The sequence below is a fragment of the Puma concolor genome, chromosome B1, assembly GCF_028749965.1.
Source record: "Puma concolor isolate L17-30 chromosome B1, mPumCon1.1.hap2, whole genome shotgun sequence".
NCBI lineage: Eukaryota > Metazoa > Chordata > Mammalia > Carnivora > Felidae > Puma > Puma concolor.
The window spans coordinates 44,837,949-44,858,995 of record NC_141670.1 but is presented as its reverse complement, the minus strand read 5'-3'; the positions used below and the strand labels follow the sequence as shown (position 1 = coordinate 44,858,995).

At 36.7% G+C, this 21,047-nt stretch overlaps 1 protein-coding gene across 8 annotated transcripts in view; it reads right to left on the bottom strand.

The window, feature by feature from the left end:
* Positions 1-21,047, bottom strand: part of NSD3 (nuclear receptor binding SET domain protein 3) — a 118,675-nt gene that overhangs the window by 51,643 nt on the left and 45,985 nt on the right. For all 8 annotated transcript variants that reach the window (XM_086703689.1, XM_086703690.1, XM_025922414.2 and 5 more), the window contains exons 3-7: positions 11,960-12,031; positions 11,190-11,352; positions 5,705-5,859; positions 3,065-3,580; positions 655-781 (exon numbers count right to left, since the gene is read on the bottom strand). In XM_086703689.1, the coding sequence (XP_086559815.1) occupies positions 655-781; positions 3,065-3,580; positions 5,705-5,859; positions 11,190-11,352; positions 11,960-12,031 (1,033 nt within the window). The remainder of the gene's footprint in view (positions 1-654; positions 782-3,064; positions 3,581-5,704; positions 5,860-11,189; positions 11,353-11,959; positions 12,032-21,047) is intronic.

The window sequence follows — 21,047 nt, the reverse complement described above, 5'->3', positions numbered from 1 at the left end:
GGCTCAGTGCTGTCAGCACGAAGTTGGATGTGCGGCTTGAACCCAGAACTGTGAGATCGTGACCTGAGCTGCAGTCAGACAGTCAATCAACTGAGCCACCCAGGTGCCCCTAGGCATTTCTCCCTTAAGCAAGAATAATATAGCTTGGTTCTCAATTAATGGGATCTGTTAATCAGAGAACAGATTAAAATAGGAGAGTTAGGCCCTAGTCCCCTAGTTCCAAACATCTAAGCATACTTAAGAATAATAAAAAAAAGCACAGGCATCTGTTAATTAGTTTCTAATAAGAGATGGAGGAAATGGTCTAAGGATGTGTAATAGTGCTAGAAAAGTAAAGCTGTTAACTCTCATGCAAAGAGAAATAATCAAATGGTGCGTTTACTGAAATGTGTACAGATTTCATAACTATGTTCTTTTAAGTACAGAGCCCTCCTATTACTTAAATTCCTGTAGGAAAAATATCCTACTATGAATAAAGCTCCCCAGCTCCTAAACCATTCTTTCCTACTGAAGTAATTGCTTTTATAATTTAATTTTTTAAATACAATTTGATTTGGTAACTAAAAGTTTCTTAGGAACACAGCTACCATTTTATACCAAAACAAAATTATGACACCTCAAAATGCGTCCACATATTTTTCATTCATTACTCACCTGTAGGACCAGATGTTGCTTCAGGAGATGATACATTCTGAGTTGCCTTTTCACTTCTCTGGTTTGGTGTGGAAATGATAAGTCTGTCTTGTCCCCTGACACTTATTTCCGTTTTGTTACCAATTCCCTTCAAAATAAGGAAAAATAAAAAAAATAGTTGATTACTAGCAAATGGCATCACTGACTTATAAAGACAGCTTAAGATGTTCATAATTTGCTTGAATTTTACTTGGTCTTTGAGTTAATTTATCATCTTAGCCATTATCAGAGCAATTTTATGAAGTCATCAGGATGTCTTCTAAAATGTAGAATGAGATTACGTAAAAAATAAAAAACAACTATTTGTCTAACTCCATATCATGCGTATCACTAAAAAATGAACCTGGGGGCTCCTGGGTGGCTCAGTGGGTTGAGCGTCTGACTTTGGCTCAGGTCATGATCTCATGGTTTCTGAGTTTGAGCCCCGCGTTGGGATCTGTGCTGACAGCTCAGAGCCTGGAGCTTGCTTCGGATTCTGTGTCTCTCCCTCTCTCTGCCCCTCCCATGCTCATGCTCCGTCTCTCAATAATAAATAAACGTTAAAAAAAAATTAAAAAAAGAAAAAGAATCTGTATCAATTTTCTATCAAAAACAAAATGTTTTCTGGTCTGAATAGCCTCTCCATTTATCCCTATCATAGGAAAAGAACTCAAGTCATTTTCATTTGGTACAGTACCCTAATATACAGATAAAAATATCAACACATCTTGAAAGACAGGAATGTCCTTAGGCACAGAAATCTGACATTTACGGTGACCACAATGTGTACCCAATAAGCAATTTGGAGCAGAGAGAGGCAGGTACAATTTTAGGTATTTTTAACATAATGGAATAAAGGAGTGATTTGTAAATATATATACTTTTAAGATCTTCATTTTTAAAAGATTAGTTTTATCTCAAATTTCATTTAAATAGCACTCCTTGGGGGGGGGGAGGGGGGCGTGTGACAAAGTTTGATTTTTGTACCAAAAGCAGATCAAAACTAGCTCCAAGAATGAAGCCAATTTACATTAAAAAAAAGATGCAAAGTATTCATTTGCCACTCAAAGCTACCAGCAGAATCAAGTGGAGACCAACTTAAGTTTTTCCAAGTAGTTTAGTCTTACCGAAATCAGTTGAACCTCTAGTCAGAAACAAGTTAATAGAGAACCCTTATGCTTCACTCTAGAAAAATATATCACTTGAGCACCAGGTGTGTAAGTGATGAATCACTGAATTCTACACCTGAAATACTATAATATTACGCTGTATGTTAACTATCTGTAATTTAAATAAAAACTTGAAAGAAAAAAAAAGAAAAAATATCACCGATGAAACATACCTATATTTACTTTAGTGTGCATATGACAACGTTAGGAAATAAGCACAAAGCTCTTAAAAGCACACACCCATGAAGTGACACGAACTCAAATTCACAAGTCCACAATTGTGGGAAGGGTTGGGAGGACAGTGAAGAGCAATACGCAGTAAACGTAACAAATGTCAGGAGACAGTTTTAAAGTCTAAAAGGCAAAATGGGGGTGCCTGGGTGGCACAGTTGGCTGAGGGTCTGACTTCGGCTCAGGTCATGATCTCGCAGTCTGTGAGTTCAAGCCCCGCGTAGGGCTCTGTGGTGACAGCTCGGAGCCAGGAGCCTGCTTTGGATTGTGTGTGTGTGTGTGTGTGTGTGTGTGTGTGTGTGTGTGTGTGTGTGTCTGCCCCTCCCCCACTCATGCTCTGTCTCTGTCTCTCTCTCTGTCAAAAATAAATAAACATTAAAAGCTAAAATATAAGTGCCCTAAATGGAAGCTCAGGGCTGGCTGATGAAGGTATTCAGTTTGAAGAGGTATTTTCACCCCTTTACCCAAGCTATCATCACAGTTAATTGTTATAGAACAAACACAGTTCTGGAATTTCTCTAAAATGTACTAGCTATCCCAAGCCAACATGAACCTAACAAAATTGCTGGTGCAACCAAAGAGATCAGCAAGATACATTATTACAATGGTTACTTCAGACAACTGACAAAAATAATTTAATAAGAAGCACAATTTGAGGCTAAGAAAAATTAACTATACATGCAGAAACAGGCAAAGTGCCCAGTTATTTCCCACAACTTTAGGGAGCTAAGCTCAATTTTGGCTGAACAGCCCAAGATTAATCTAGTACAGATGGGCATATACAAAAGAGGGAAAAAAAGAAGGAAAACATAGCCTTTTTGCCTTTTTTGCCCCCTCTTAAACACAGTGAACTGATTATACATTTCAAATTCAGCAGACAAAAGGGTATTTAAAGTATGACCTCATGTTGTTTGTGGGTTTTTTTTTAATGCCAAAGCTGATTACTTATTAATTACTGTTCCCCCCAAATACCCACAAAACAAAGGAGGTACCTTCGTTGAATAAACAAATTGATCGATAAATTTCCCATCTCCTGCAGCATTCTGAAGAGCAAACACTTGTTCAATTTTCACAACTGGAGACATGTTACACTTCTGCAAATCCAGGCTCCCTTTGTGCATTGTAATGGAAGCTGGTAAAGATTTCCTCGCTGCAGCCGTTTTCCAGGCTATTTTAACAGGAGGTGGTTCTTCCTCTTCCACACTTGTGTGCCGCCTCTGGCTCTGTCTCCGAATTTCAGTACTTGATGGTGAGGAGGCCACCTCACCTGCATCGGTCTGTTCTGGCTGAGTATTCAGCACTGACCTTGGTCTTCGTGTTTTCTTAACTTCGGCTTTGGAGGCAACATTCTTTTTTGCTTGGGATAAAGCCTCCTCGGGCTGTTTATCAATATAGATAAAAGTATACTGTTCTATTCTTTCCTCTCGGGTCATTTTCAATGCTTTCTCTGCATGGGCAATGCCAATATCCCACTGAGCACGTTCTCTCTGAGGTCGGGGTTTCCGAATCTTTAAAAAAAGACACAGGCATTATCGGATACGCTTTAATCTAATGGGTACATTTAAACCAATATATATTTCCCATGTGATTCTGTCATCTCTCCAGGTAATGTAAATATCTTCAGGTTCTTCGGTAAAACAAATGAAATGTTCTAACTCCTTAACTTTGGTAAGTCAGTATCAGCATCAGATGATATGCAGGTCTACTCTCTTTTATGTATTTTTTGTTGACCACTCTGCTGGATAAGTCCCTCAAAGAGGGAGCCATCCTCCTCACATTATGTTCATAAAAAGCTAGTAATAAAGAGAGCAAAGGGAAGAAAGATTACAGAATGATTACTTTCAGAGGCCAATAAAGCACTAACATTAAAAATGACACCCTAGGGTGCCTGGGTAGCTCAGTCGTTAAGCATCTGACTTCAGTTCAGGTCATGATCTCACAGTTTGTAAGTTCAAGTCCTGGTTTGGGTGAAAAACAGTCCCGCTTCAGGTGAGCCCTGTTTTTCTTTCTCTCTCCATCTTTTTCTCTGCCCCTAACTTACTTCCACCCTCTCTCTCTCAAAAAAAAAAAAAAAAAAAAAAAAGACACCCTAGGGGTACTGGGGTGGCTCAGTCGGTTGAGCGTCCGACTTCAGCTCAGGTCATGATCTCACAGTTTGTGAGTTCGAGTCCTGCTTTGGGTGAACCAGAGTCCCGCTTCAGGTGAGCCCTGCTTTTCTCTGTCTCTCCCTCTTTTTCTCTCTGCCCCTAACTTACTTCCACCCTCTCTCAATCCAAAAAAAAAAAGACACCCTAGGGGCACCGGGGTTGCTCAGTTGGTTGAGCGTCTGACTTCGCCTCAAGTTGTGATCTCACGGTTTGTGAGTTTGGGCCCCACATCAGGTTCACTGCTGTCAGCTGGGATCCCGCCTCTCTCTGCCCCTCCCCTGCTCATGCTCTCTCTCTCTCAAAAATGAATAAATATTAAAAAAAAAAAAAAAAACGACACCCTAAAGCTCAGGGGTGCTACAGAGATCACCACAAAGCTAAATGGCAGAGTCAGCATTTGATGCTGGGCTGGCAGTTTGTACCATAATGCAAACAGGAGCAGAATGAAGAAAAAGACAGAACCTGGAGAAACAAATGAGGGTTGACATGACATAGGAAAGAAGCAATGCATGAGAGAAAAAATAACCCTGAATCGGTTTCCATAGGTCTCTATCATTGTTGATCAGAAGACTTTGAGGTGGCAAAACACATAAGAAAACTTTGAATAAAAGTATGTGAGATGACCAAAGCAACTATGAATTCTCCAGGGGGTTAGACTGGAGGGAGTCCAAAATTAGCTAAGGAAACTATGAGAGGGGATGGTATATGTGGAACACTGATGTATAAATCTGTAAAATGTTAAGTCTGAAAATACTAAAATCCTCTGTGATAAAACTTAGCTTTTAAAGTATAAAAATATGAACAATTTTGGAATCACAAGAGACCCATCCTAAAATTAGTTGAGTTTAAAAATGTCAACCAGATAGATTATCAAGAGTTGATGTCCTAATTCTAAAACATCCACCACCACAAACATATTTCTTGGTTCCATCAAGTGTGATCTTGGCTGAATCCATTGTTTAAGTTTTCTATGTCTCAATTTCTTCATTTGTAGAAATAGGAATAATAGTATTTACCTCACTTAGGTTGTTATGAAGAGTAAGTGAATTAATATACATAAAATGCTTAAAATAGTGCCTGTCTCACAGTAGGTGCTCACTAAATATTTCAGAAGCTTTACTTTCACAAAACAATTTACTAAATAAGACTAAAGAGAATTATGGAAAGATGTTGAAATAGGAAAAAGAATAAAATTCCCTGGCAAAATCAACATTTCACTAGCATCTTCTAGTCTTATGTACAGTAATTCAATTCAAAATAGAATCCAACAATGTATTAAGCAGAGTTCAAGTTCTTAATAGTACTCTAATGTTGTTTATATGAAATATAAAACTTACCAACATAAAAATAAGTTATTAAAACTGAACTTAGGTTAAAATAACAAATCATTCTAACTGTCTGAATTTAAGTATGAAAAATTCTACTAAATTATTAAGTTCCCTAACAACTATATTTGATTGGTAATGTTAATACGTTGTCAGTTACCTTTTGTTTCTCAGAGTGATTGCTGGCTTGTTTGGTTGCTTCAGCCAACAATTCTTCATACTGTTTATGACCCTTATACTCTCGTACTCGCTTTTCATGAACCCAGGCCCTCTCTGGCTGGTTGCTAAAAAATTGGACGTGATATTCCCGGGCACCTGTAAGAAAAAATTCTTACTAAGCATTTGAGACCATAAGCATCCACATATACTCTGCCAAAAATGTGAACCTAAGCCAGGTTCCCTAGCATTACTCCTATTAAAACTTGTACACTTTGCATTGTCCAAGGATATAATCCAACACCAGCCAATTACACAACTAATAGTTACTGTAAAAAATCACTCCCAAATGATTAAAATTAGTACAGCAAGTTTTAAGAGAAAGGAAATCAGAAATTCTGCTAATTATCAGATTTTTTATCTTGGTTACACAACTTACTTTTCCTTGTCTTAAACCTTTTTACAAACAAATCTGTGTCTAAATAAATATTTTCTTCCTTCCAAAAATGTATAACATATTTTCTTGGACTTTAAAAGTGCCTGTCAGGGGCGCCTGGGTGGCAGTTGGTTAAACGTCTGACTCTTGATTTCGGCTCAGGTTATGATCTCACGGTTGGTGAGTTTGAGCCCTGCATCTGGCTCAATGCAGAGAACACAGAGCCTTTTTGGGATTCTCTCTCTGCCCCTCTCCCATTCTCTCTCTCTGTCTCTCAAAAATGAATGAATGAATGCTGGTCAAATTGCTTTTCTGGACATATAAAAGTGCGCTATACAAACAGGGGAGGGGAAGAGGCCACAGACTCACGAATCCTGTAAGGTCAAAACTATCTTTATAATAATACCAAGATGTTATTATTGTTTCACTTTGTTGACATTTGCACTTAATACTACAGGAACAATTGCAGATAGGACTGCTGGCATGTTAGCAAAAATAAAACCAGAGAGTGACACCAAACTATACTAGTATCACATTCTTCACAACCACATACTGGCAGTTAAAAAAAAAAAAAAAAAAAAAGCCAGTTTTATTTAATGTCCTTCATGATGCAGTAAAAATGATTAATTTTACTAAATCTCAACCCTTGGATACATGTCTTTAATATTCTGTGTGATAAAAGGGGAAGAATGCATAAAGTACATACTGAAGTGTGACAGTTATCTTGAGGAAAAGAACCTGTGCTGTTGTTTGAATTGCAAGGTCACTGGCCACTTTTTCACAAAACACCATATGTCAAAGAATGACTGGCAGAAAACCTATGATTATTTGAAATTGAGCATCTGGCAGATATTTCCTCAAAAGCAAGTTTGCTCTTTCAAGGAAATCAACTGACACTACTTGTGCCAATAATAAAATTTGATCTTTCAAGCAAAAATTAGAATTTTGCAAAACCAGTATTTATCCCTGTGAGTCTTCCAAATTCCCAATAATCAAAGAATTTTCTGATGAAATAACTGGTCATGTAAACTAATATGATTTAAAAATACATCTATAGAGGAATGTGTCAACATTTGGAAGATATGTCTCACTTGGTAAAACCAATATTTTTTAAGTGGCCAATATATGATATTACAAAATCATGTAAAGTAAAAGATTCATTCAAAGTGCAAGACAGAACCAACGGATTCTAATGTAAGTGCAAAAAGTTTATTGATACGATTTTAGGCTCTCTATTCCAACTTACCCACCACTTGTTGAGTATGGGTATAATATCAGAGAAATATATCCACAATTATCTAAAAAGGCTATTAAAATACACTATCCCTTTCTGACTACACACCTGAGGCCAGATCATCTTCATATATTTCAACCAAAACAACAAATCGTAACAGACTGAATGTATAGGCAGATATGAGTATCTAGTATCTTCACTTAAGTCAGACATTAAAGAGATTTGTAACAATGTAAAATGATACTCTTCTTCCTCATTAATATTTTTGAGAAAATAGTTATTTTTCATAAAAACATAATGATAACATATAATAGATTATTATTATTTTAGAGAGAGAGAGAGAGCACGCATGTGAAAGCGGGGAAGAGGGGGACAGGAAGAGGGAGAGAAGGCGGGGGTGGGGGAGGGTGAGGGAGAGGGAGGGAGGGAGGGAGGGAGGGAGGGAGAGAGAGAGAGAGAGAGAGAGAGAATCTTAAGCAGTTTCCGTGCTCAGCCTGGAGTACAGCATGGGGCTCAATTCTACCACCCTGGGATCATGACCTAAGTGGAAATCAAGATTCAGACACTCAATCGACGAGCCACCCAGGCACCCTGAAAATGTTCTAAAATTAGATGTAGAGGGGTGCCTGGATGGCTCAGTTGGTAAGTGTCTGACTCCTGATTTCAACTCAGGTCATGATCTCATGGTTGGTTAGTTCCAGTCCTGCATTGGGCTCCATGTTGTCAGCGTGGATTCTCTCCCTCTCTCTCTAAGTACATGCACACACTCTCTCTCTCTCAAAATAAATAAATAAACATTAAAAAAATACTTTATAAAAAATAAATAAATAAAATTAGATGTAATGCTGGCTGCACAACTCTGTAAATGTACTAAAAAATCACTGAATTGCACGGAATTGGCATGTAATGCATATATCAAAAAGCGGTTATTTTAAAAACTACTGCAGAAAAAGAGCATTAAAAATATCAGAATACACTTTTAATTAATTTAAATTTTTAAAAATTTCTAAGTTCTCAGAATTCCAGTTTTCTCAATAATGCAAACAAAATCAGTTCTTCCAGCAGTAAAGTAGAAGATTGTCTAGGGGATACCAAATTAGATTAATTCATAAAACTAAACTGAAACACTTCCTTTGAAACACAGATGCAGCATAAATTGTGCTTTCACTTATATCGCATAAAAAAGCTGAAATTAGCAGGTTTTCATAAAGTAACTACAGGTGAAACTATATAATCTCAGAAGCATGCTCTAACGGGAGAGAATTAAAGAGCTTGATAATTATCACATGATAATAATATCTCAGCTCTAGAAGCCCAGATAGGTACATGGATTATGTTATTTAAAAAGGTTCGGCCCTAAAAGACACAAGAAAAGATGCTCATCGTCATTTATCATCAAGGAAAGGCAAATCAAAAACTACAATGAACTATCATCTTACACCTGTCAGAATGGCTAAAATTAACAACACAAGAAACAACAGGTGCTGGCAAGGATGCGGAGAAAGGGGAACCCTCTTACACTGTTGGTGGGATTGCAAACTGGTGCAGCCACTCTGGAAAAAAATATGGAGATTCCTCAAAAACATGGAGATTCCTTAAAAACAGAACTACCTTATGATCCAGCAATTGCACTACTGGGTATTTACCCAAAGAATACAAAAATACTAATTCAAAGGGATCCATGCACCCTTATGTTTATAGTAGCATTATTTACAATAGCTAAGATATGGAAGCAGCCCAAGTATCCATCAATTGATGAATGGATAAAGAAGAAGCGGTATATATATACAATGGAATAATACTCAGCCATCAAAAAGAATGAAACCTTGCCATTTGCAATGACATGGATGGAGCTAGAGGGTAATATGCTAAGCAAAATAAGTCAGTTAGAGAAAGACAAATACCATGTGATTTCACTCATACATGGAATTTAAGAAACAAAACAAGCAAAGAGAAAAAAATAAGAGAGAGACAAATCAAGAAACAGACTCTTAATTATAGAGAACAAACTCATTTGTTATCAGAGGGGAGGTGGGGGGCGGATGGGTTAAATAGGTGATGGAGATTGAGGAGTGCACTTGTGATGAGCTTTGGGTGATGTATGGAAATGCTGAATTACTATATTGTACACCTGAAACTAATATAACACTGTATGTTAACTGGAACTAAAATAAAACTTTTAAGAAAAGAAGGCAGCTTGCTCCTTTTGGGAAATCCTTGTCCCTTTCTTCTCCCATTCATAAAATCATAGATTATTAAACCTTCAAGGTATTTCAGAGATTACTAGTCCAACACTCTGAGTAATAAGTAATAAATGAAAGAACTAGGACTGACTGCCTTCCTCCAACCTTAGTAAATTATGACTAGGTGAATTCAATTAACTTTCCTTTCAATACACAGTATGTTTAAGAGTGGAGGTTCTGGATATGTCTCTCTGAAACTCTATTTACTTATTCAAAACATAAGGATAATAATAGTACCTACTTCATAGTGTTGCTGCTATGTGGACTGCATAAAATACATAAGAGAAATGCTTAACATAGTGCCCTCCACAAAAGTAGACATTCCACAATGCTGGTTTTTTTTGTTTTTGTTTTTTTACGTCTGCTCCATTGATGCTTCCAGTTACCCAACCTTTAATTAGCAGGTTATAATGACAGATAATTGCCTCCTGTACCAGGGCAGATTACTGGCTATGTAGCACAAAAGTTATAGATATGGCTGATCTTGTCACAAATCTGACTTGCAAGACTTATGTAGACATTTTTTCTTTTCATAACAATGAACAGGAAGCAAGAAAGAAATTTTAAAGAGAAAAATAGGTGCAGAGTTGTCACAAACAATAAGGAACTCAACATGTAACAAGAGTGAGTTCACAAAACAAATATCCAGAAATAAATTCCAAGCTCAAACCTTTCTCTGGCTAACTAAGCAAGTCCATTCCAAATTCTAGAATCCCAATAATCTAGTCAACATGTTTTGGTCAAACCCATGAAAAGAAATGGAGAAAAGTTAGAAAACATCTTTTTCTTAACATTAATATTCCTAAGGTAGGATTCTATGCTAAATAGCTAGATTCAAGCTGTACATCTATGTTGTATTGAATTTATAAGGATGTCTCAGTAAATTTACAGATTAAAAAATGGATTGAAGGAGGCAAAAAAAGCATTGTGAAAATTTCATCAGGATTGAAAACACTGTGTGGGTAAAAAATTACTATCCATAGTAGTCAATGATGAAATAAAACGTACAGCGAGAAAGCATGGCCCAAATGCCCACTAAGCTCATGTAAGACATCTTATTACTTACCCATCTGCTTTCTTTTGGAATTCATATGAGAGGTCAGTCAGATAAAGGTTTTTTAAAGAAGCAGCACGAAGAAATTATAAAATGCAGAGTGGTAAAAGGGAAAACAAGGACTGTCTCAGGTGTAGAGGCTTTCTGCCCATTAAGATGACCAGAATTCCATCACTAGTAATTAAAAACTGATATTTTGGGGGCACCTGGGTGGCTCAGTTGGTTAAGCATTCGATTTCAGCTCAGGTCATGATCTCACAGTCGGTGAGTTCAAGCCCTGTGTGGGGCTCTGTGCTGATAGCTCGGGCCTGGAGCCTGCTTCAGATTCTGTGTCTCCCTCACTCTCTTCTTCCCCACTTGTGCTCTGTCTCTGTCTCTGTCTCTCTCTCTCAAAAATAAACATAAAAAAGCCCTGATATTTTGGTGTCAGATGGTATATTATGTGCACACTCTTATATACAATATTTAAGATTCAATCCCCCCCCCACCTTTTATTTAATATCTATTTATGCCTTTAGTTACCTCTTGTGTTAATTTTGGTATGAACCTCGAGCTGGGGATCACTTGAAACCATGCAAGGCCACCAAGGATAGGTTCCCACCTTAGACCAAACAAGATCGCCAACCTGGAACTTAACACCGGCTGACACTTCTGTTGTTGGAACAGAAGATAATATTGGCTGAACCTACAGGAAAAGGTCATAAAACTTCATTAGCAGACAAAGTTAAAAAAAGACATTATGTACAAGTACATTAAACATGTTAACCTAGTAAAATTTATCTTCAATTATATTTTCCCTGATACCTATCCATAACTAGCAAAAAGGAAAAGAAGAAAAACAATAAGCTTCACTCCAAATATTGAAAATAGGACTGATATTCTTGATGTCTTATCGATAAGAGACCTTGAGAATTCACATAATCCATTAAAAAGGTGTCATAAAAATATTTTTGTAACTTTGTATGGTGACAGATGGTAATTACACATATTGAGGTGATAATTTTGCAATGTATACACATATCAAATCAATATGTTGTACACCTGAAACTAATACAATGCTACATGTTGATTATACTTTGATAAGAAAAAGTGGTCATAGTTTTGAAAAGGAGAATAATTCACTGAAAGTATCTACCTCTTAAACCAGCTCCAAGATTTATTTCAGTATAATTTTGGAAATCCAGAAGTATGGAACTATAATAATATGTGTAAACATGTGTTATATTTTAATCACCCTGCTTTCACCTTCTCACACCATACTTGATTAGACAGTATTCAATATAACAACTCACCGGGGGTTCCTCTTTTAGTACTGGATCGTCTCTTGGTTTTTCTGACACAGTGTCAATCCTCTCATTTGGTCTCTAGGTGAAAAGGTATAGATTAAAAAAAATAAAATGGCAGCCAACCAAAGAATAGTGACATACACAAAAAAGAATCAAAACTAAATCACAAAGAGAATAAAGGACATTTATTAACTGGATAATGTAGGTAGTAAGAATACAACGTATGCAGTGCACGATGTCTTAACATTCATGGTCTATTCCACGCCATAGCTGTATCTCTCATTTCTTATTTCATCACTTCTAAAACTTAATTTGTTTATTTATGTATTTATTTTTTTAGACCTAACAGGGTGCAGAAAAATGAGTACTCTGAGATTGCTAGTAAGATATAACTTGGAATTTTCCTGGAGAGCAATCTGGCATGAATGAAAAGCCTTAAATTTTAAGACTCTGTTCCAGGGGCGCCTGGGTGGCGCAGTCGGTTAAGCGTCCGACTTCAGCCAGGTCACGATCTCGCGGTCCGTGAGTTCGAGCCCCGCGTCGGGCTCTGGGCTGATGGCTCGGAGCCTGGAGCCTGGAGCCTGTTTCTGATTCTGTGTCTCCCTCTCTCTCTGCCCCTCCCCTGTTCATGCTCTGTCTCTCTCTGTCCCAAAGAATAAATAAACGTTGAAAAAAAAAAATTAAAAAAAAAAAAGACTGTTCCAGAAGTTCCACTTCTAAATACATATGTATGTTGAAAAAGCGTGGAGAGGTATAAATATATATACACACACAGATATGCACACCAGTCCTATTTATAAAAGCAAATTAGAAAACAATCTAAATGTCTAGTAACATAAATTAGTTAAATACATTATAACTAGATAGCGAAGAAATATAAATGAATTTTAAAATGACATGGAAGGGGTGCCTGGATGGCTCAGTTAGTGAAGCATGTGATTCTTGATCTTGGGGTTGTGAGTTTGAGCCCTATGTTGGGTGTAGAGATTACTTAAAAATAAGATCTTTAAAAAAAAAAAAAAAAAAAAAAAAAATATATATATATATATATATATGGACATGAGAAAATAATATAACATTTTTTGAAAAGAGCAAATTGCAAACCAATCTGTATAGTATGATTCCAATCTTGGAAAAATAATTTTTTCTAAGTACACAGAAAGAAAAACTAGAATACCACCAGGTGATGGAAAAAGTGATTTTTTTTTTTGGTGTGCTTTTCTGTATTTGTCAAATTGTCTATGATAAACATTATTTTTCTAATCATAAAATCAACAAATAGGTTACTTAAAAATTATTTTTCTGGAACCCTTAGGGAAGACAATTTGGAAATATCTATCAAACTTCAAAATATGTCCCTCTTCAATTGAGCAATTATATTTTAGGGAACTATTTACAGAAAACAAAATGAGAAAATCTAAGCAGAGGAATGTAAGTATAGCACTATTCCATGTCAGTAATCTACATATCTATCAACATCTTCCAACTTTTTATTTTAAAATAGTCTGTATATGCCTTGAAAAGTATTTGATACATTTTATATCAAATTGATAAGAGTAGTTATCTTTGGGGAATGAGATTAGGGAAATGGTGAAGGAAGATCTATCTATCTATATATATTTTAAGTTTATTTATTTATTTATTTTAAGAGAGACGGAGACAGTGTGAATGGAGGAGGAGCATAGAGATGGGGAGACAAAGAATCCCAAGCAGGCTCTGCACTGTCAGCACCGAGCCTGAGGCTCGAACTCTCAGAATGATGAGATCATGACCCGAGCTGAAACCAAGAGTCGGACATGTAACCCACTGAGCCACCCAGGTGCTCCAGGAAGATCTATATTTTTGTGTTATTGGTACTTTCTGTATAAAGCATATTACTTTTATAATTAAAAAGATATTTAAGAGGCGCCTGGGTGGCTCAGTCGGTTAAGCGTCCGACTTCGGCTCAGGTCATGATCTCGCGGTCCGTGGGTTCGAGCCCCACGTCGGGCTCTGTGCTGACAGCTCAGAGCCTGGAGCCTGCTTCGGATTCTGTGTCTCCCTCTCTCTCTGCCCCTCCCCTGTTCATGCTCTCTCTCTCTCTGTCTCAGAAATAAATAAATGTTAAAAAAAAAAAAATTAAAAAAAAAAAGATTTAAAAAACTTCTCACTTGTCAAAGAACAGAATTTAATTTAGATGGCATAAAGAAAGATATATGTATCAAATTAGGTCTTAGTTCCAATTTAAAAATATGAGTAATTCTAGAAGCTACTTAAAATTGTCAATTCAATTAATTCAGGACACTGTTGTAATACCAGTAAAAATAAAGTTTTATTAAATAAAAAATTGTAGAGGGGCGCCTGGGTGGCGCAGTCAGTTAAGCGTCCGACTTCAGCCAGGTCACGATCTCGCGGTCCATGAGTTTGAGCCCCACGTCAGGCTCTGGGCTGATGGCTCAGAGCCTGGAGCCTGTTTCCGATTCTGTGTCTCCCTCTCTCTCTGCCCCTCCCCCATTCATGCTCTGTCTCTCTCTGTCCCAAAAATAAATAAACATTGAAAAAAAAATTTTTTTTTAAAAATTGTAGAAAGATTTTTAACTACAAGGAAATGATAAGCCAGACTAATACCCTAAACTCCAAGTATCAGTCATTTACTCAACACTGCCTATGAATTTCCAGGCACTGTTCTAGAAGGTGGGTATGCAATGATGAAACTAATAGATTTGATCCATCACCTCAAAGAGCTTATAGTTGGGTAGGACAGACAGACACTAAACAAATAAAAACATACACTTATACAATGTAAATGTATGAAGAGAAATAAAGGGGGGGTGCATCTTTAAATATGAAGGTCAAGAAAGGCCTTTCTGAAAAAGTAAATTGTAATCTGAGAATCAAAGGATGAATAGTCTAGTAAAAAGTGGGAAGAACATTCCAGAATGAAGTCATGGCATGTGTGCAGTTCCTGGGATTTAAAAAGGTAGAAATTTCAGGGGGCCTGGGTGCTCAGTCAGTTAAGCCTCCAACTTCGGCTTAGGTCAGGATCTCATTGTTCGTGAATTCGAGCCCTACATCACGCTCTATGCTGACAGCTCAGAGCCTGGAGACTGCTTCAGATTCTGTGTCTTCCTCGTTCTCTGTACTTCCCCCACTCATGCTCTGTTTCTCTGTGTGTGTATGTCTCTCTCTCTTTCTCTCTCAAAAGTAAACATTAAAAAAATTTAAAGGGGTGCCTGGGTGGCTCAGTCGGTTGAACGTCCGACTTCGGCTTAGGTCATGATCTTGTGGTTCATGAGTTCAAGCCCCACGTCCGGCTCTGTGCTGACAGCTCTGAGCCTGGAGCCTGCTTCAGATTCTGTGTGTCTCTCTCTCTGCTCCTCCCCCTGCTTGCACTCAGTCTCTCTCTCTCTCTCTCTCTCTCAAAAATAAATAAAAGCATTAAAAAAAATTTTTTTTAATTAAGAAAAAAAAGGTAGAAATTTCATGGTAGGAAATTGTAATGGTAGGAAGGCCATTACAACTGACTTAATTGCCCAAAGGAGAGAGAGGTTACATGATGAGAGAGGGGAGACAGGGTACATTATGAGGGCCTCACAAGTATATTCAAATGTTTTATCTTAAGTGCAGTAAAAAGCTACTGAAGAGGATTAGGTAGAGAAGTAACACACACCACTTTATGCATTAAAGATCATGTTAACTATTATGCGGAAAATAGAAGCAAGAGGAGAAACAGAATGTTTAATTAGGTTACTGAAAACAGCCCAGGTGAAAAAAGGTAGTGGCAACTTGTCAATGGGCACAAAATTCGCTGTCAGATGTGTCTGTGGTGGTACCACATAATCCAATAGGACACACTCATTGAGCAAGGAAAGAAAAATCTGTGTTCAAGTGGAAACTGTCTTCCTGATCACTGGTATAATAATAAAGCAGTTTGGAAATACTGTCCACATTTGCATAGTCCCTTTCAGTAGCTTCACTTCAATCTACAGATAGAGCTTAAGCCTTCACCTTAACTTCTCATTCTTCAGCTACTGCAGGAAGACAAGACCGCTTGAGGAAGCACATATGCCGCTAAGAAAGTGAGTTGTCCTCCTCCGCACACTCACTCTTCATGATGTCTGGGTGTAAGGGATCTCTGTGACTCCTTTTGAGGGCAGACAGATAAGAAGTGACTCATCTTTGCCACACAACAAAATCCTACTATTATTGTAAGAACTGGTCTGAAGCCCATTAACATTCTTCCCTTTCTGGATTAAAGACAAGGATTTCCTTCAAAACTGTTTATTATTCAAATGCCTTATCTTTTTAAAAAAAAATTTTTTTTTACATTTATTTTTTTTTTTGAGAGACAGAGTGAGACAAAGTGAGAGTGGGGGAGAGAGACCCAGGATCAGAAGCAGGCTCCAGGCTCTGAGCTGTCAGCACAGAGCCCGACGTGGGGCTTGAACCCATGGACCGCGAGATCATGACCTGAGCCGAAGTCGGACCCTCAACTGACTGAGCCACGCAGGCGCCCCTCAAATGCCTTATCTTTTTTTGATTGTTTTGGTTTGTTCCAGAATGCTTGCTTTTCAACTTCAGGCTAGCTTGAAACACTGTTAAAATCACTTTCACAGAACTAAAATTGTTTATACAGCCATTTTAAAAGGAAAACAATGGCAAGGGAGAGAAGCAAGCTTAAGATTTATTCTAAGCTTTCAAGACTATATAAAAGAAAGAAAAATAAGAAAGTCAAATAAGGATGCTGAAATGATAAAAAGGAAATATACATTGCAAGATATGCTAATACATGGGCAAAATAGAAATATCTAGTAGGCATTTAGAGATCTACGATTTGAGCTCAAAAAAAAAGGGTAAGAAGATAAACAGATAGCATAGTATCACAAACACCAATTAAGGGAAGTTTTTAAGACAAAATGGTCACTGGAAGTCAAATGCTTAGGAGTCAAGAAAAATGAGTCAGAAAATGCCAACAGATAAAATACTTCTGGGTATAATATCCATTTTCCATTAGTTGTTCAAAGGATAGATAAGCTTAAAAGAGATTTAAATCAAGTAAGGACAAGAAATACCTTTTGGTACTAACAGTGTTGCGTTAGGAAGAGAGACTCTGAGAAAAAGATGACAGTGAGTTAGCTCTCCTTAGTTTAAAATTTTTGATTTTATGGGTATATACCTCTTTGTTACATTTTTAGTTGATTCCATATGGAAAGACCTATATTCCAGGAAAAAATAACAAGAAGTTTCTTAAACAGGAAAAAAAATGTTAAGAAAACAGCTAAAATAAAATTACATTATCCAAAATACTCCTTTTTAAAGAATTTGGTCTAGTACTTTTATTAAAACCCAAGAGATTTATTAAAATGAATAATATGCATCAAATCCAGAATTCCTAATCCCTAATAATTTTCAAAACATTAAGCAAAATCACATTCTTTTAAAAAACCCAAAATTTATGTCAACATTTAAGGTGGAAAGAAAAATTCAAAGGCAGTAAATTGTTCGTGCATCTTTCTGTATTACTTTCTAAATAACTATTTAAGGTCATAACCTTAAACGTTAAAACATCTGTACAAAAGGAACATTTTGCACTTAAACAGTTTCTAAGAATTTTAAGACCTAATACTCTGAGGCTAGAGAACCAAATATAAGCTCTAACTTAGTGCTGAGGGGACCGGAAGCTATTTGGCTTTTTATAAATGAAAATGGCAAGCTAAGAGTTAATGAGACTAGTCTTAGTGGATAAGCCCACTGTGGTGCTGGTGGAAGACCAATGTTTGAATAGGGCCTACGCTCACATGCCTGAGGCATTACACCTGCCAGGGAGGAAGACATGCAGAAACATTTTCACATGTTTCTAATTTGATAGGAGGGAAAACAGCTCCACCAGCTTTACAGAATATACAATTTCAGTAGTGATCTCAGGTCTCCTGCTGCCTAGATGTTTGGACACATTTTATTGTTGAGAAGATATACTTAGGTCGTTCCAAATAACAGCCACTCTTTAGAAGGCCAAACAGCCCAGAACTGGGAGGAGATACTTATAGATCAAATACCAAGAAAAAAAGAAAAAAGTAGTGAGTGAAATCATTAAGGATTATTTTAAATGAGACTGCTCAAAAAAGAACTTATGACTGGGTTTTTAGGGAACAAAAATACGTATGAAAACAAATCCAGCTTAAGGACATTTCAAACTTTTCCTCCAAGCACTCAGTTCTCCTTATGCTTCCCTAAAGCATCTGGGGAGGGGAGCTGTCCAGTTGCGTCAGCAGACTCTCACTTGGGCTTCCCTTTCATTTCTATGGTCTCTACGATGCTAAACACCAAGTGCTTGGATCCTTAGTAACAACGAGGAGGCACAACGGTGTCAAATATTAAAACACGAAAAACTATCCTAAGGGAAACAAAATAAATGTTGTTCAAGTTAAGGAAACCTAATAATAAAAAAAAAGAAAACAAAGTTACAAAACCAATCATTTTGTGCACATTACTGGTCATCTGTATAGTTTAGTGAAGCATGACACTCACAGGAGTCTTGGGAGGCTCTAGCTGTAAAGTTCTATTATCAGAATGGAGTACAACTTTTATGGTGCCCACTTCTTTAGCTCTGTCCCCTATGTGTGATAAATTTTAATTAATCAAAATTCAACTAACAAGATCTTCTCATTTTTCTCTTTAGAAGAAAAGGGAGGAGTGAAGGGAGAGTAACAAAGAGAAAGAGGGAGAGAAACATTGGGGGAGAGGGAAAGGGGGCAAGGACAAAAAGGATGGGGGAGGGGAAGGAAAACCTGGATTTTCACCAAAAACTCAACTTTCAGGCAATGGTCTTGGTAATATTTAGTGCAATCAATACTACATCTATACCTTCAGTCAAATTGATATTCTTTTACCTCAAGATACTGTAAGATCCTAAATAATGACATATTAAACTATGCCCCACATGATTTACCAAAAAGAAAATGAACTAAAACTTTTAAATTGTATCTAATCATTTGAATCCTTGGATATAACAATTAACTCAAGGTTTAAGTGATACAAAGAGCTAGGCATAGCACATATCCAACAAAGACAGAATGGGCTTTAAAATCTCACTATTAGGAGTGCCTGGGTGACTCAGTAGGTTAAGCTTCCAACTCTTGGTTTTGGCTCAAGTCATGATCTCACGGTTCATGAGTTTGAGCCCCATGTCGGGCTCCATGATGGTGGTGTGGAGCCTGCTTGGGATTCTCTCTCCCTCTCTCTGCCCCTCCCCTGCTCTCTCTCTCTCTCTCTCAAAATAAATTAAAAAAAAACAACAACTTAAAATCTCATTATAAAGGGACTATTAAATATCATTGCACTCAATTTTCCTAGATTCCAATAAAATAAAAAGGATATAAAAAGTAAGCAGATTGTCTTATCCTGCCTCTAAATGCTTCCAGACCTGTTTCTATTTTGAAATATATTTTCAATGTACCTTGTCAAAAGAGGTAAAAAGTCTAGCCCAGTAAGTAAAATTGGATATTCTCCTATCTGCCAGATTGTCTAGAGCAAAAGCAAGATGGGCCAACAAAACAGTTCTCAGGAACTAAGCTTTAGCTCTGGTTTTAACCAAATTCAGGTTTTATGCATTTTTGTGATTCCCAAGGTCACAGTGTATCACATACCTTTTCACTGTAGGTCTAGGGAAAAAATGCTACAGTGAATGCATCTGGAATGCAAAAAGTTAACTTTTCTCCTTCCATTTATTCATTTACTTAATGAAGTAATTGATGTGCTCAATGTGTGCTCACTTGGCTGTACTTATACAGTCTGTATAAGATACTATGTGAGCTAAGTTCAAGGGGTGAGGCATTTAAGAAATGATTTCAGAAATGTAGGCATTTCAGAAAACACTTAGCTACAAAGCCTTCATTTTACAAATGCAGAACTAAGACACCAGAATAGCTAAAGTGTCTCTAATTACTCTTTATCTCATTACCCAGTTTTATTTTCTTTACAGCACTTAATACTACCTAAACTATACTATACTATACTATTATACTATACCATACAAACTATACTATACGTATGTTTGAATGTATGTACATATGTATGCATGTATTTTCTGATTCCTCTTACTAGAATATAAGCAACCTGGAAGTAGGCATCTTTACTTTCATTCCTTGCCCTACTTTAAGAGTAGATACTTAAACAGTATTGTTAAATTAATAAATAAAACTATAGAAAAATGAGAAAAACTGAAATATTACACCGGGACTCATGAGAGTCTAGAATCAGTGTGGCCTTTTACTCTAGAAAATGATCACATTTGAGTTGAATGAAGTACTGGAACCCAGCTACTGAGGGAAAGGTGAGTTGGTATGAAGTAAACATTTCTTTAAACAGAAGATAATAAATTAACTTATTCAGGCATACCAGATCAGACAGAAAAGCAGACTAGTATTATAAAAATATCTATTTCTTCTCAAATCAATGTCTGGGAAATGTCTTCAATTCATACCATGTATTAGAATAGTAACTAAAAACTCTTCATTCAAGCTAGGATTGATCTGTTACATACCTATTATTAAGTAAATTCATACTGAAACCTCAGAGATATTTTAAAAAATTGGCAGCATGCATCTTAAGTTACCTATGAAGAATGACTTTTATAAAAATTCCACCTGAAGATTTTTTTATTTCAATTTTAGTTAACATACAGTCCACCTAAAGTTTTAATATATATGAATACTAACTCTGATTTTAATACAAAGCGTTCCTCTATTCACATTATTTTGTAGCAAATACAATGGTAATGAGTGTTTAAATCTAAGCTCTCGGGGAAAAGTTAGTTCAAAATAAAGAAAACCAATATAATTAACCATCTTCTCTGCCTTTCTTCATCTTTAGAAACCAGGAGTTTATTATAAGCAAATAGAAATAAGTGAAGCTATTAGACAAAGAAACGTAAGCAGCAAGAGTCTTAGTGTCCGATGTCTTAAAAATATTTCTTCCCTCTAATGATGTCTATTCATTTATTCAAAAAATTTCTTACTCAGCACCTATAATAACATCCCAAGTTCCTTGCTAGGGATTAGAAGAAAGAAGTTATCAGGAATATTTATATTTGAAGAGATAAAAACTGAAAAATATT